We start from the raw sequence: 15622 nt of genomic DNA on the forward strand, positions 1-15622 counted from the left end.
GGTCCAGTGACTCCTAGTTAAGTTTACCTGTTCTTTAATGGCCTAAATTACCTGGTCCAGTGACTCCTAGTTAAGTTTACCTGTTCTTTAATGGCCTAAATTACCTCGTCCAGTGACTCCTAGTTAAGTTTACCTGTTCTTTTATAGCCTGTGCCACCACATCCAGTGACTCCTTGTAACCTTTACAACAGTCTGTATAGTCCTGAGCCATGTAATAATCATCCTTGCGTGAAAACCACCATCCCATCTGGTCAGCTAAACGAGAAACAAATATCAAGACTACAGCTCATAAACATCTGAGTTGCTTTAATACTGTCCTCATCTACCGAGTCTATCGATTTTGTATTGGTTATTTAAACATGCAACCATAAAAGTTCATGTTTCATAGCCTAGATTTCAAACCAAGTGGCCCAGAGGGATATTTCAGTAACTCAGAATCATTTCTATCATTTTTGCTGCATTTTCCAACAATGATTTAATCCATATAGGGACCAAATCCTTTCACTCTTTAAGAAGAAGGAATTTAGAAGTTATTTTTGTTTTTGTTTGCAACATTTCCCCATAGGTCCCCTCTCTCGGGTCCCTAGGGACCCATAACCTCCATTTATACAACATTAAATCTCCTTTGCCTAATAATGCACCAACTACCAAATTTCATCACAATCCATTTAATCGTTCAGCACAATTAGTGGAGATTTAAAGGATTTATCTCAATTTCCCCAATTTGGGCCCCCAGGTCCCAAGAGAGCTACATCCTCTGTATATACATGTACAAATGTACAACATTAGCTCTCCCCTCTCCCATAATGCTCAAGACCAAATTTTTTAAAAATCTAATCAGTCATTCAGGAATACCCAGGTAGTAGGGATTTAAAAGATTTACCTCAATTAACCAATAAGGCCCCCTCTCTCTGGCCTCAAAGGACCCACACCTCTGTTCATACAACATTACATCTCCTTTGCCCAATAATGCTCCAGAACAATTTATATCAAAATCCATTCTTGTAAGATATTCTGTACACCTGTGTATTCTGTACACCTGTTTATTCTGTGCACCTGTGTATATATTCTGTACACCTGTGTATTCTGTACACCTGTGTATTCTGTACACCTGTTTATTCTGTACACCTGTGTATTCTGTACACCTGTTTATTCTGTACACCTGTGTATTATGTACACCTGATTCTGCACACCTGTGTATTCTTTACACCTGTTTATTCTGTACACTTGTTTATTCTGTATACCTGTGTATTCTGTACACAATACACACGCTTATTCTATACACCTGTGCATTCTGTACACAATACACACTTATTCTATACACTTGTGCATTCTGTACACTTGTTTATTCTGTATACCTGTGTATTCTGTACACAATACACACTTATTCTATACACTTGTGCATTCTGTACACAATACACACACTTATTCTGTACACCTGTTTATCTGCACACGTATGTATTCCCTACACCTGTATTTGACACACAATTTGTTTCAGAATACTTACCTTGTTTTTCAGGTGTGTCAGTGGCCGTGTCAGCAGACTTATCTCCCTCCTCTCCTGGCAATGGAGGGACACGATTGGGGGCTGTCACAAACACTGGATAAAACATGACTCTGAGTGTTAACACATGATAAAACATGACTCGGTGTTAACACACGATATAACACAGTTTTAGTCCTAAACACAACATACTGAAACAGTAGGGATCTGGTGCTTATTTACCAGAATATTAAATTTACCAACTTGAAAGTATTTATAGGATAAGCTGCATTTTACTCAATATTTTTCCTATGCATTTTGGTTTTTATTTTGGGGGGGGGGGGGGGGGGGATAAGGCTAAAATACATTGGGAATCAGGTTGTTTTGCACCTCCCGTTATAAACTAAAACACTACAATGGTCAAATCTTATATCCAATGTATATAACAGAAGCATATTATGTAATCATTGTCAAAGTGTAAGTCACACCTGATGCTACCAAGTTAATTAAGGACAAAATTTCAAAACAAATGAAAGTTTGTTTACAGACCTTTGGATAATTAAACTATAAATTGTACCTTAAAACGATATAATGGTACATTGTAAGTTGTTCTTAAAATTGATTAAGAATATTTCTGAACTTACATGCATGAATTATGAAGAAGATTACTCAAATTTTAATAGACATTCTCCTTCCTACTAGAAATGTTTGACAAGAGTGCCGGTGACAGATAAAACATCTTCACATACCAAGCTGACAGCAAAGGAGTATTTCTTTTTAATCCTAGTCAGAATACAACCTTACCTAACTCTGCTCGACTTTTAATGATTTTCCGGAATGCGCCTGTTCTCTCCCGAAATGTCTGTGCATTTTGTCTGGAAAAAAAAGACACATGTTTGATACAAGTATGAGAGTATAATTCACTGCTATAATAGGCAGGACAACTTGACTTTGAAAAGAAAAATAGCTGACAATCCAACATCAGAGTTATAAGAGTTGTTTCCCTTGAAGTATGAAGGCAATGTCATACATCTAAAGCTATGAATGTGTAAATGTTGAAAAGGAATAAAATATTAAATTTCATTATCAGCATTTTACAGGATTATAATTTATTAATGCTCATTTTATTTATATTTTAAATAAAATATTCAACAGAGCCCGTAATGCACAGCTCTCCAAAACTGTTACACTATACACAGTGTGTGAACTCTAATTAAAAATATCACTTAAAGGAACCATGAAATAAAACAGTCATACCAGTTTGAATTAATGACACCTTCAAGGAGCTTTTTTCATATCATTAATAAAAAGTCATTCAAGGGAAATAACTCAAACACAGATTAGAATGATAGCATGTACCCTTGACTTCACGAATCATAATAACATAATATATGTTAGGGGGTAACTCTACAGTTGCTACAAACCGTGGCACTTCAGGTGGTCAGTTAATACGACAAGGGAAACAACTCTAACACAGATCATAGGTCCTTCTTACTGTACATAACTTAGCATGTATCCTTAACTAAAATATTTGACAAATCACCGTTATAATGTGTAAGGGAGGTTATACTCTAATACAGATCATAACTTTTAATCAATACTGTACATTTTGCTTATTTTACAAACAGTTGTATTTAAAATAATAAGTATGTTTTACCTGTATCCATGGAGACAGAGAATCTGTAAACAAGAAAACACAGAATAGTAATTTCATCAAATACATGTGCATGGATAAACAGAGAATTAAACAAATTGATGGATACATTTGTATAAACGAACTGTTAGGTAATGCTATAGATATAACACATTATCATCTTTACACAACAAGTTAATAAAAGTGGTTATAATTTGCAGTCATAAAGATCAGAAATGACATTTGAACAACCAACTTAATAAACTGAGCAATTGATCACTTAAGTTACGAGGAGATCCCAGATCGTGGGATCTTATATCCCCGGGTCGAGTGAGTGGTACATTTTCAATGGAATTCAATGGTAAAAGCACATAGGTACATTTTCAATGGAATTCCATGGTAAAAGCATGCATTTTTGCAGTACCTGCAAAATATTAATGTATGATATTTAAAAGTTTTATGTAACTTTTCTTCAATGTTTTTTCTCTTTCTTCTGAATTATCTGGTTTGTTGATGTGATGATATTATAGACAAAATATTACAAAAGTTTTGTTCTTCTATTGTGAACCCCGTAACTCAACACACACACCTTGACAGAGTGAATGAAAGAAGATATAAACAAAATATGACAGGGAAAAAGACACTAACTTGCTGTCCGTGCTAACAGACTGAGTGACAGAAGAACCAAGAAACGAAATTCAGAAAGTACTGACAATGACTTCCCATGTAAAGTTTTATATACAGCTATATCATAGCAACAAAGACATCTCAATGCGGTTCATGAATTATAAGGCGTGCACGTAGATATTGGGCCTTTAGCAACCAGCCAATGTCTTTCTCAACTCCCTTAAGGAGCTTACAGATGGAGCTGCCATTTTTGGTGTTAACAGCTAGCTTACACCAACATTTCTTGCACTGCCCTACCATGAAGTTACATATCATGCATACTAAAGTATCTTCTTCAAGGATACAACTCGGTGCACGTGCTGGGACATAAACTATAGAGACCCTTCGGTGACGTACCCTGCGTCCAACCACTGGACTATACCTTGCATTGCCTCCATGAAGGCCCCATGTCAGTCATTTTACTTTTCTGATAAGTCCAAAAATAAATCCTAGACTTTTAAAGTGAAACCTATACATACTTATGGGATATGACCTTGGCCTTAAGGTAAAAGTACTTCTCCAAAAAAAAGCAATAACAGACTCGTCATGCCAGCAAACTCAGCAAAATAACTGTCAGCCAAAATTTCATCCATTTTCACATTTAAATGACACTGGTAAATATTCTTGCCGATTCATTATTGCCATAAAATGTTTTCCAGTAAAGTTTCTTTGTCAATAGATTTTTTTTTTTTATATAAAATTGCCATTCAAATAGTGTTTGGAATAGGTTAATGTATTCTGTAGTAAAGAGTACGTGGAAACATCAGATGTGTTCTAATGGGTAGTTAATTAATACATGTACCAATATGTTCAAGATCAACCAAATTTATTTGGATTCTGTAAAAATCCACATTTTATTATTTCCTCTTCTGGAGCATCCACTACATCACAATAATACCAAGAATAGCAGTAATTAAGTTTAAATAAAGGCAGAGATGTTGATCGAGCAGCATATAGCAAAGTCAGCAATAAATTATTTATTATAAGGATTCTTGTGAAGTTTTGAAATCCAAATTTATTAACAAGTCAGTTCTGTAGCATTTAAATGTATTCAGTCAGATTGTGATACTGAAGGAATTAGCTCATTGCTGTTATACAGTGGAACAAAGTGAAGTTAAATTTTCCTCACACGCAGCTAGCTTTAGATTTTTTGCAAGCGAGAAGAAATGTAATCTAATGATTACAGACATTGCTTAAATCTGATTAATAGGTCATTAGCAAAGAGGCACAGAGACTTGCTATCAATACTGATGAAATAGCTTTTTATCGTCCTGTGATATTTGCTTCAATGTGTAATATTTAATTATCTTTAGCATTATCATTTTTATAATTTTACAGAAATATTATCAGTATGATAATAGATTTTCATTAATAGTACAGTATATGTCAGTAACAGATAAATTGTTCCATGAAATATTTGTGAAACGTGTTTCAGTATAGAGATTACGCCAGTCAGCAGTCCAATCCTTGTTTATCTTCTATTCTACTTGAGCTCTCCAGAATCCTGATGAAGACAAATCTAAGTTAATAAACCTAAATGTCAACCAGGTTCATGTTCTTAAACACAGAAGGCAGCTAATTCAGCAAGAATGCATGAGTTTTTCAGTATTTAGTCACTTCCAAAATCAGATTAACTAGGAATTACATGGTATCGTGTAATTTTTTCTAGTTCAAATTCCTAATGATTACCTGCAGCAAGTTTCCCGATGTGGGATTTTAGGATTGCTGTCCAATATCGTAGACATATGATACCATTACTGTTTGTTTTTGGTTTTAATCAAAAAAATTTAATTTAGTTTTAAACAAAACCATCCACTTTGAATTTTTTCACATATCAATGTAATTATATAAAAACAGTATTATGTACGTATGTATTTAATTTTATTCCATGATACTCATCTCCTGGGTGTTGAAATATCAATACATGATTTTTTTATGAGTATCATGGAATAAATGGAAGAAACCATACTCTGAAGCTGTTGTCGTTGTTTAAACTATTCAGATTATTACTACGACCCAGCTGTCTTGCATACCTCCGAGTATCCAGTTGAGAAGGACAGCAAACCAACATACATGTACCTACACCGGAAGTACATTTGTATAAACCACAGTGTTAACTCTGTTCCCTGGTGTACCTCTGTATTTAAATTTGGTGCGACAGTCTACCATTATACCTCAATGTTAATCTGATGGGCTGCATTTATGAGTGCATAAATGCAGTCTAGATCACATGTATATCCAACAAGAGGATAAATGGTACATATAAAATGGCAGTATTATAACAGCCCTGTTAATTGTAGAATGAAAAAGAATTGAAATACATTTATTATGATGTGTTACATCAATTTATAAAGATGACAGACAGATGATGTTTATATCGACCATACATGTACATCTTTTCGGGTCAAGTTTCCTATAATGATTAATATTGGCACAATAAATATAAATATAATAAATATAAGTCCTGAATATATGCTACCCAAAACTTATAATCATGCAGTCTGCAATAGTTTTAATGATTTACGAGTCAAATACATTTCAGAAACTTTCTAAGTGACCTAAAAAACTAGAGTAAAATGATCTATAAATTCCCGGATTCCGTGTTCAATAGCAATTTAACTTGTACACCTACGAAATATCAAGTGGTAATTGAGTACCTGAAAATAACCTAATGTCAAAATGGGGCCAGCTTCCTCCTAGCAACAACAGCTGTGAGTTATTATTAATGCATGTGAATTGGTTAGCAAATTGGTGGCCCTGCGTCCAAAAATGACATGTTCAGAGAACAATCAAATAAATCTATCGCTTTAATCTAACACTAGGAAACAAATGGATCATTTTGGAGGAAATTAATTTTCCAATTGTAAGTTGGAACATATTGGAAGTTTTGTGTAAGGTGTGGAACAAGGTGAATGAATATGGTGGCACTTTACACAGGGCCACAAGTCACGGACCTGATTCCCTGGGTCACCACACCGAACACTGCATCAGAGTGGCTAATTGCCACCCAGACCTCAGACAAGAATCGTTCAAATATTTAAAACCACAATGTTAAGAAGTAATTTGTTGGAACACCCAGTCCAGAGAAGGCACGCTGGGTCTCGTATAACATGATCAGTTCTCACTTTTCACTCACCAGGAGGTGAGATAACTGATGAGTGAGCTAGGTTACCCAAGAGTGGAGCACTGCCTTGTATATAAACTACATGCAACTAGCTACATTGTATGTTATAGCATTAAAAACCAGAGTTCTGCCTTGTGTACAACTAAATGTAGAGCTCTATAAGTCAAAAACGAATGAAAATACTGACTTGTATATATATAAAACTACATGTGTAAAAGTAGAGAGTATAAGGTCACCTTACCAGCTCAGACTAGGGGGAATTTCCCTTTAGCCTAGTGGTAGGATGTTTGACTTGAGAGCGAAAGGTCGCTATTTGAAGCCCGGCACGGGCAGGGACTATCTTCATTACCCCTTTCTATTACACATGAATCATAAGCTTTAAAGAATGACATATTTCAGTGAAGCTCCTCCATATTCCTCTATCCTTCAACAAAGTCTTCAACCCAAAAGACTCTAAACCTCCTCTGTTAAAGTACCAAAGACCAGAATAGTATCTATAACAACATGGAAACGTATCATATTACCAATCAAAGACTTGAACACTTTTTATAACAACATGTAGATGTGTCATGTTACCAAAGACTCACGAACACCATAACAACATGTAGATGTGTCATGTTACCAAATACTGGAACACCATAACAACATGTAGATGTGTCATGTTACCAAAGACTGGAACACCATAACAACATGTAGATGTGTCATGTTACCAAAGACTGGAACACTATAACAACATGTAGATGTGTCATGTTACCAAAGACCGGAACACCATAACAACATGTAGATGTGTCATGTTACCAAAGACTGGAACACTATAACAACATGTAGATGTGTCATGTTACCAAAGACTGGAACACCATAACAACATGTAGATGTGTTATGTTACCAAAGACTGGAACACCATAACAACATGTAGATGTGTCATGTTACCAAAGACTGGAACACCATAACAACATGTAGATGTGTCATGTTACCAAAGACTGGAACACTATAACAACATGTAGATGTGTCATGTTACCAAAGACTGGAACACCATAACAACATGTAGATGTGTCATGTTACCAAAGACTGGAACACTATAACAACATGTAGATGTGTCATGTTACCAAAGACTGGAACACTATAACAACATGTAGATGTGTCATGTTACCAAAGACTGGAACACTATAACAACATGTAGATGTGTCATGTTACCAAAGACTGGAACACTATAACAACATGTAGATGTGTCATGTTACCAAAGACTGGAACACTATAACAACATGTAGATGTGTCATGTTACCAAAGACTGGAACACCATAACAACATGTAGATGTGTCATGTTACCAAAGACTGGAACACTATAACAACATGTAGATGTGTCATGTTACCAAAGACTGGAACACCATAACAACATGTAGATGTGTCATGTTACCAAAGACTGGAACACTATAACAACATGTAGATGTGTCATGTTACCAAAGACTGGAACACCATAACAACATGTAGATGTGTCATGTTACCAAAGACTGGAACACTATAACAACATGTAGATGTGTCATGTTACCAAAGACTGGAACACCTATAACAACATGTAGATGTGTCATGTTACCAAAGACTGGAACACCATAACAACATGTAGATGTGTCATGTTACCAAAGACTGGAACACTATAACAACATGTAGATGTGTCATGTTACCAAAGACTAGGAACACCAATAACAACATGTAGATGTGTCATGTTACCAAAGACTGGAACACTATAACAACATGTAGATGTGTCATGTTACCAAAGACTGGAACACCATAACAACATGTAGATGTGTCATGTTACCAAAGACTGGAACACCATAACAACATGTAGATGTGTCATGTTACCAAAGACTGGAACACTATAACAACATGTAGATGTGTCATGTTACCAAAGACTGGAACACTATAACAACATGTAGATGTGTCATGTTACCAAAGACTGGAACACCATAACAACATGTAGATGTGTCATGTTACCAAAGACTGGAACACCATAACAACATGTAGATGTGTCATGTTACCAAAGACTGGAACACCATAACAACATGTAGATGTGTCATGTTACCAAAGACTGGAACACTATAACAACATGTAGGATGTGTCATGTTACCAAAGACTGGAACACCATAACAACATGTAGATGTGTCATGTTACCAAAGACTGGAACACCATAACAACATGTAGATGTGTCATGTTACCAAAGACTGGAACACCATAACAACATGTAGATGTGTCATGTTACCAAAGACTGGAACACCATAACAACATGTAGATGTGTCATGTTACCAAAGACTGGAACACCATAACAACATGTAGATGTGTCATGTTACCAAAGACTGGAACACTATAACAACATGTAGATGTGTCATGTTACCAAAGACTGGAACACCATAACAACATGTAGATGTGTCATGTTACCAAAGACTGGAACACCATAACAACATGTAGATGTGTTATGTTACCAAAGACTGGAACACCATAACAACATGTAGATGTGTCATGTTACCAAAGACTGGAACACTATAACAACATGTAGATGTGTCATGTTACCAAAGACTGGAACACTATAACAACATGTCGCTGTGTCATGTTACCAAAGACTGGAACACTATAACAACATGTAGATGTGTCATGTTACCAAAGACTGGAACACCATAACAACATGTAAAGTTCTGTGAGTTACTTTAAGACATGGGGTCCTGCCGTGTAGTTGAACATCTTAACTAATTCACCTGTATTTTTACTATCTAATGTTACTCAATAACGACAAGTTACTGACTCTCATACATCATCAATGTACAAAGTCTCCTCTGTGGAATCCAAGCAACCCTGATTGCTGTGCAACAAAATATCACCACGGAGACAAAGGTTGAGATGATACCAATAACTTATCTGATATAATCACAGGGAGAACATTCCCAGCTGACAGTGAATTATGAAATATTGATGAATTATCAATGAAATTAAATAAATTATACTTCCACTGCAGCAAAATCTCAGATATATATGTTTGTAAAATTAAAGAATGTTTTTTTATTTTTAAAATTGAGAATTTAAAAATAAATGATTAATGTTTGCGGATTGATGGAGTGTGAGAAACAGGTTCTATTATCAATCTTTTGTGTCACTATTTCATAATGAATGTACATCCAATCCAAAATTTTGGAAAAATGATATACATCATAATTACAAACTTATAAGAGGCTTAAAGGCCTGACTCACTCATCAGAGTTTATTGACTTGGAGATTTTAGGACACATGTACTGATGAACTGAAAGGGGAAATAGCTTTCAATAAAATAGACAAATCTAAATACTTCTAAGAAACACACTGCTTATATATCATCATATTAAATCTACCAAATCAAAGGTAACTCAGATTTGTTTAAAAATTCTGGGAGGAGATTTCCAGATAAGATTCAAACCCTAAATTAAAGGAAGGTAAAGAAATTTGCAAAAATAATAGAAGCAAAATGCTACTAAAAATACAACTATTCCAAGGTATTCTATTTATATAAAGAAATTGTTAACCAACATACAACGGATATTAGTGATGCTTTAAACTCAGCAGTCAGTATTAATGATAAGATGAAGAAATTGTAAAATTTTGTCAAAAATTAAATGGAATGTATTTCCTGAATCTGGCTGTGTCGTTGATATTAACCCAATGGTAGCTGTATTTCTGATAATTACCCAAGAAGAGACCCACGTTATAAATGTATTGGAGTCATTACCAGTATTTGTCAGTTTTACTGACAGATTCAGATTGCTTAAGAGTAAATACTTCACATCAGGCTGTCTCACGGAGAGAGAGACCAGACCGCCAAACTAGCCCAAGCTAGACGGAGGGTCATCAGGGTGGGAGACATTCTATGTAGGTCCTGGTCCAGTGTCTCCGTAAACACCAATACTGCCATAACTTCTCTACGGACTGTTAAGGAGGAGGTGACCGGGTCAGCACATTTATCGGCTTGGGATTCTGACAACAAACTGACCAGAGCCTTGTTCACAATTCCCTTTATAACTGACCATAACCATCAACAAGTGACCGCCACACAGAATGACCAATCAAGACTCAAGACATTAATCAATAAAGGGATATTGCTTTTTCAGTTGACTTTTCATCAAAGTAGCTTATCATCATATTTCTTCCTTGCTTTCCTAAGCCGAGGTCAAGTGGTCCTGATGCTGTTGTTACTGTGTTTGTGGCAATATGACTATTGTATTTGAGACTAGAAGCCAATCCCAGAGTTCCACTGTTTTCTTTTGTTTTATAATAAATTATGTTATCATCAGAACTGTATTTCACCTCAGTAATATAATTATATTAAGTGGTGTTATAGCATGCAGCTATTTAATACATAAAGTGTGTTAATTAACACGTGTAAATTATCAAGTGAAGCAATGAATTGGTTCTACTTCTGCAATTAACCAAGCTTTAATTAATTGTGATATTACACCTTTGGCCGTGTATAGATCTTCAGACCTACCTCTCTGGTCATATCAAATGGTGGTTTCAGTGACTCGCGAAAAAGTCTTGGGAAAATATGTCGGTCAACATTTTAGATTTTAGGCTGAACCTATGGCAGGAGAGGAAAATGTAACGACCAGATCTAGATCAGCTAGGACTGAAACTTGGAACCACTGAACTCTATAGACAGATGCTTGACCATTTGAGCTGCCTGACCTAGCCAGTCCACTTCCACAACATTCTTCTCTCCTTCAACAAAGACACACACAAGACCCTATACCATTTCCTGTGGATATTTACATGTAGATGGGCCCAAAAGGTAAACTGAGAACAAAAAATGCAACCACCAGACCAAGAATTCAACCCAACCAGCAGACCAAGAATTCCACCCAACCAGCAGACCAAGAATTCAACCCAACCACCAGACCAAGAATTCAACCCAACCACCAGACCAAGAATTCAACCCAACCACCAGACCAAGAATTCAACCCAACCAGCAGACCAAGACTTCAACCCAGGACTTCCAAAGTTTTGATGGATGCTCTAACTACATCTAGCTACATATAGCGCATGTAACCACTGGTGTTTAGCCCATAGTCATGCTACAAAACTCTGGTTTAAAATATAAGGTCATGAATTTACACTTGTAATAAGAAAGGAAAAATATAATGACTTAATTGACCAGGACATGAACTTGTTATCTCAGAATTCTGATAGGAATATGTCCAATTATTTGATATATATGGCCACTGGCTTCCAGCCCCAACTTCAGTTTTGCTACACAACAAATCTTGGTTATTTACATGTAGTAAACAGAATCTTACATGTATTTCCTTTGCTTACAAGATTGATGAAACTTATTCAATTTCTTTATTTTTCAGTTTAGCGTGTTGCCAAAGGGATGCAAAAAAAAAACTCAATAGACTTATTTCTTTTAATTCAAAGCATGAGGCAGTCTTACTGTAGAAGGAAACCATACCAGGGGATAATTGCTGTGGTTGGACAGGTGACCCCATGCCTTTTCAGTCCAATCGGGGAATCAAACCCCTGTCACCTTGATGAAAGGCAAGTGATCATGAGTTACATGTACCACTGTGCCATCTGACCATCCAATACAGGAGAGGGTAAATGCAACACACAGACTACATTTGTATGATGTACAATGTAGTTCCATTAGTATAATTCCTTCCTTTTTTGACAATTATACAAAGACAAACATGACACCGTATCTCACCTTCCAAGTTCCATGTGAGTACAGTAAATGCATGTACTTAAAATCTTTATCTATGCAATAGGTGATAAAATTTAATCTATATGATATCTTACACTTCCTTTATATTTGGCAGTACTGTATGCTGTGCTATGCACATATAAATTGAATAAATGTAATGTTACAGCATGAGCATATCTTGTTATATTAATGTAAACCCTTGTTTTTATGTATAATGTCGATTGTAAAAGCTCACCAAAGAAGCTTGAGTTGTCATGTTTTGAATATATATCGTCGACATCGTTAAATAAAATTTACTTGAATTGAACTTGGTGAAGTCTACTCCAATAATATTAGAGGTTTACACGACAGGAAACTTTTGACAGGCTGGCAATATCCACCAATATAATCAGGTGGAATAAGACCTCTGACATATACGTACATGTATAGGAGTACATGTAGGTGAAGTCTGACATGTCTTACTAAAGTAAGGTCCATTTAATTCTCCTTGAAAGTTCAAGGTACATACATTGTATGCTTTACACAAAGATATACATCTGCACATGACACACAATCTTTATTATAACTTTACATTAACATTTATCCAGCTCACAGGTGTGTACTACAACAAGTGGTAACCACTACCAAATTACATTATGTATCCTGAGTGTCGGGCAGCGACACCATGTCTGATTTGGTTTGGTTTGGTTTTATTTGTTTTACGTCCCACCATGTCTGACCGGCCGGTTAGCTACGTGTACGTTAGCCCGAGTTTCCTCTGGCCCTGACACCATGCCTGGTAACACCAACCTGGTGCCTAACTGTTACAAAACCTGCAAACTGCCAACTTGACTTGATCCTGTGTTACATATTCCTACAGACAATAAGACGACATATCACTCATTGTTCGTAGTTCTACATTTTTAAGTATAAGACATATAGTGTGAAAGTCTAATAGATCGCAACGTATTAAAACGTCACACTCACAGTACTGTACCTTTAGTTTCGTGGCATCGGCGACACCGGCCATATTTCTTCTTTCGTTTTCAACAAGGGACGCAACTCGAGATCTAAACAGGAATGTTCTAAATCGAGGCCCGGCATCGGTCAGTAAAAATTTCCGGAAACATCATATATAACATTGTGAATAACAAGGTATTGGTAAATAGGAGAAGTTGGCTGTCGTCACACATCTGGAATATATGTTGTTTGAATATTAATATCTGCTGTACTGTAGAAAACAAAAATATCTTCTCAGGATTCTGACAATATAGTGCGTATCCAAGACGTGCTTCGTTTTATGACAAGGGGCCAATTACAAATCTTAGGATCCAGAGTGTGTACTGAGTAGTTAGGATATTACAAGACATCGATCTCTCTCCCCTCAAAGAAAGGAGGCAAATGAACAGACATTTTCCTCTCTATAAAGTAGTAGAGGGCCTGGTATCAGCTATGCATCCGCAAGTTCGAGAAGTACGACAATAAAAAAGAAGAAGAAGAAAACAACCTCATTTAATAATTCGAATTATTCATTTTACCCGAATGCGATACTTTACTGGAACAAAAGTCGCTGCCTTCAAGACAGATACCAGGCTGTATCAAAAAGCGCGCGCTCTCTCTCCCGTCGCGTCTATGGTGACCGTATTTATTCAGATCCAAGACACCGGCCATCAGGCCATATGTAAATCTAGTTCAAAATTTGGTTAAGTCGTATCATCATCAATTGCAACTAATTCCTTAAATTTCAGTTCGTAGTATAATGTACAATTATAGTATGAATACACATAGGGTTTTAAATGTTTTCCTTTCGTAGGAGATTTTATTTTATAAACGAGTCTTAGCTTGATTAAAACAAATCCAAGATATTTCTATTACATGATTCAGAAAACTTCCACTTTGACACAGATTTTATTGTCAAAATATGGAGGTCTTATTCACCATTCACAATTCATGACGTCACACAATTGTCTCAATTATGACGTCACAAACGATTTCTTACTGGCACGCACAACCAATGAAAAACGCTCCAGAGTATATACTATACTGACATATACGCTTAATTTGGCGAGTTCACCTGATCACAGGCCGACTATGTAATAAAGTAGGATACATGGTTAAACTACTGTCCTAAAATATAAGCTGTATTTTGGCGAGTTAAAGAAAGACAAAAGTGGCTCGCCTTGGCGAGCCACAAGGCGAGCCACATTTTTGCCTCTGTGCAGCTGTTTTCCGTCACTGCCGAATATAGTAAAAAAAAAAAAAAAATTAATATGTGGTATGTGTATTCCGACAATGCAGATGCCAGTTGTAGGAAAAATAGAGAATGCATGGCTTGTATGTTGCAAATACAAGGTTTATGTTGGTGCGAGGCTTTGCCGAGTTGTCTCGGTTTTACGTGTCGAGCACCAAAATAAACCCTGTGTCTTAACATACTAGCCGTGTATTTTGTTTATCTTGCAACATTTTTCTGGTAGTTGACAACATTCAAAACGAACACATTTCCGTTCTGTTTACTTTTCTTGGGTATGAGTGACAACGAGTGAGGTGTACTGCTACAGTTGAGTGTAGACTAAAGGTTACACCCAAGTGCACTCCGAGTGCACTCCATTTGGACTTGGAGTGCACTCCGTTTGGACTCCAGGTAAACTTGGAGTGCACTCCAAGTGGACTCCGAGTCTACCTGGAGTCCTATAAGACACCGTGTCTGCCCCGGGTCTATAATCAGACTATATCATATATAAATATTAATACTTTGATGCTTTTAATATAATTTATTATAAATAAATAGATATTTACAAATTACTTTTGTTCTGTTCGTATTACTATTTACATTTGTTTAGTCTACTAGGAATATTTATTTTATTGTTAATACATGGTAATAATGCCTACATGTTAAATCGATATTTATTAAGATCCATAAAATACAGTTATACAATTTATGCTATAATCAGGTTTTTATGAAAGTTAATTTCTTATTATTTCATATTTTATTAAAATGTAATTAAACTGTATTTCATCCTAAAG

General features: G+C 35.9%; 1 protein-coding gene across 2 annotated transcripts in view; it reads right to left on the minus strand.

Annotated features, from left to right (window-relative positions):
- The window catches only part of LOC117343676 (esterase OVCA2-like), a 15728-nt gene extending 2063 nt beyond the window's left edge, over window positions 1–13665 (minus strand). The window contains exons 1-5 of one of the 2 annotated variants that reach the window (XM_033906135.1): window positions 13596–13665; window positions 3141–3163; window positions 2288–2358; window positions 1508–1600; window positions 134–255 (exon numbers count right to left, since the gene is read on the minus strand). In XM_033906135.1, coding sequence (XP_033762026.1) covers window positions 134–255; window positions 1508–1600; window positions 2288–2358; window positions 3141–3163; window positions 13596–13628 — 342 coding nt within the window. In that variant the 5' untranslated portion in view covers window positions 13629–13665. The remainder of the gene's footprint in view (window positions 1–133; window positions 256–1507; window positions 1601–2287; window positions 2359–3140; window positions 3164–13595) is intronic. The other variant, XM_033906136.1, reaches the window with a different exon arrangement.
- Between the last annotated feature and the right edge of the window lie 1957 nt (window positions 13666–15622).

Source organism: Pecten maximus, chromosome 15 (genome assembly GCF_902652985.1).
Source record: "Pecten maximus chromosome 15, xPecMax1.1, whole genome shotgun sequence".
NCBI classification, from domain to species: Eukaryota; Metazoa; Mollusca; class Bivalvia; order Pectinida; family Pectinidae; genus Pecten; species Pecten maximus.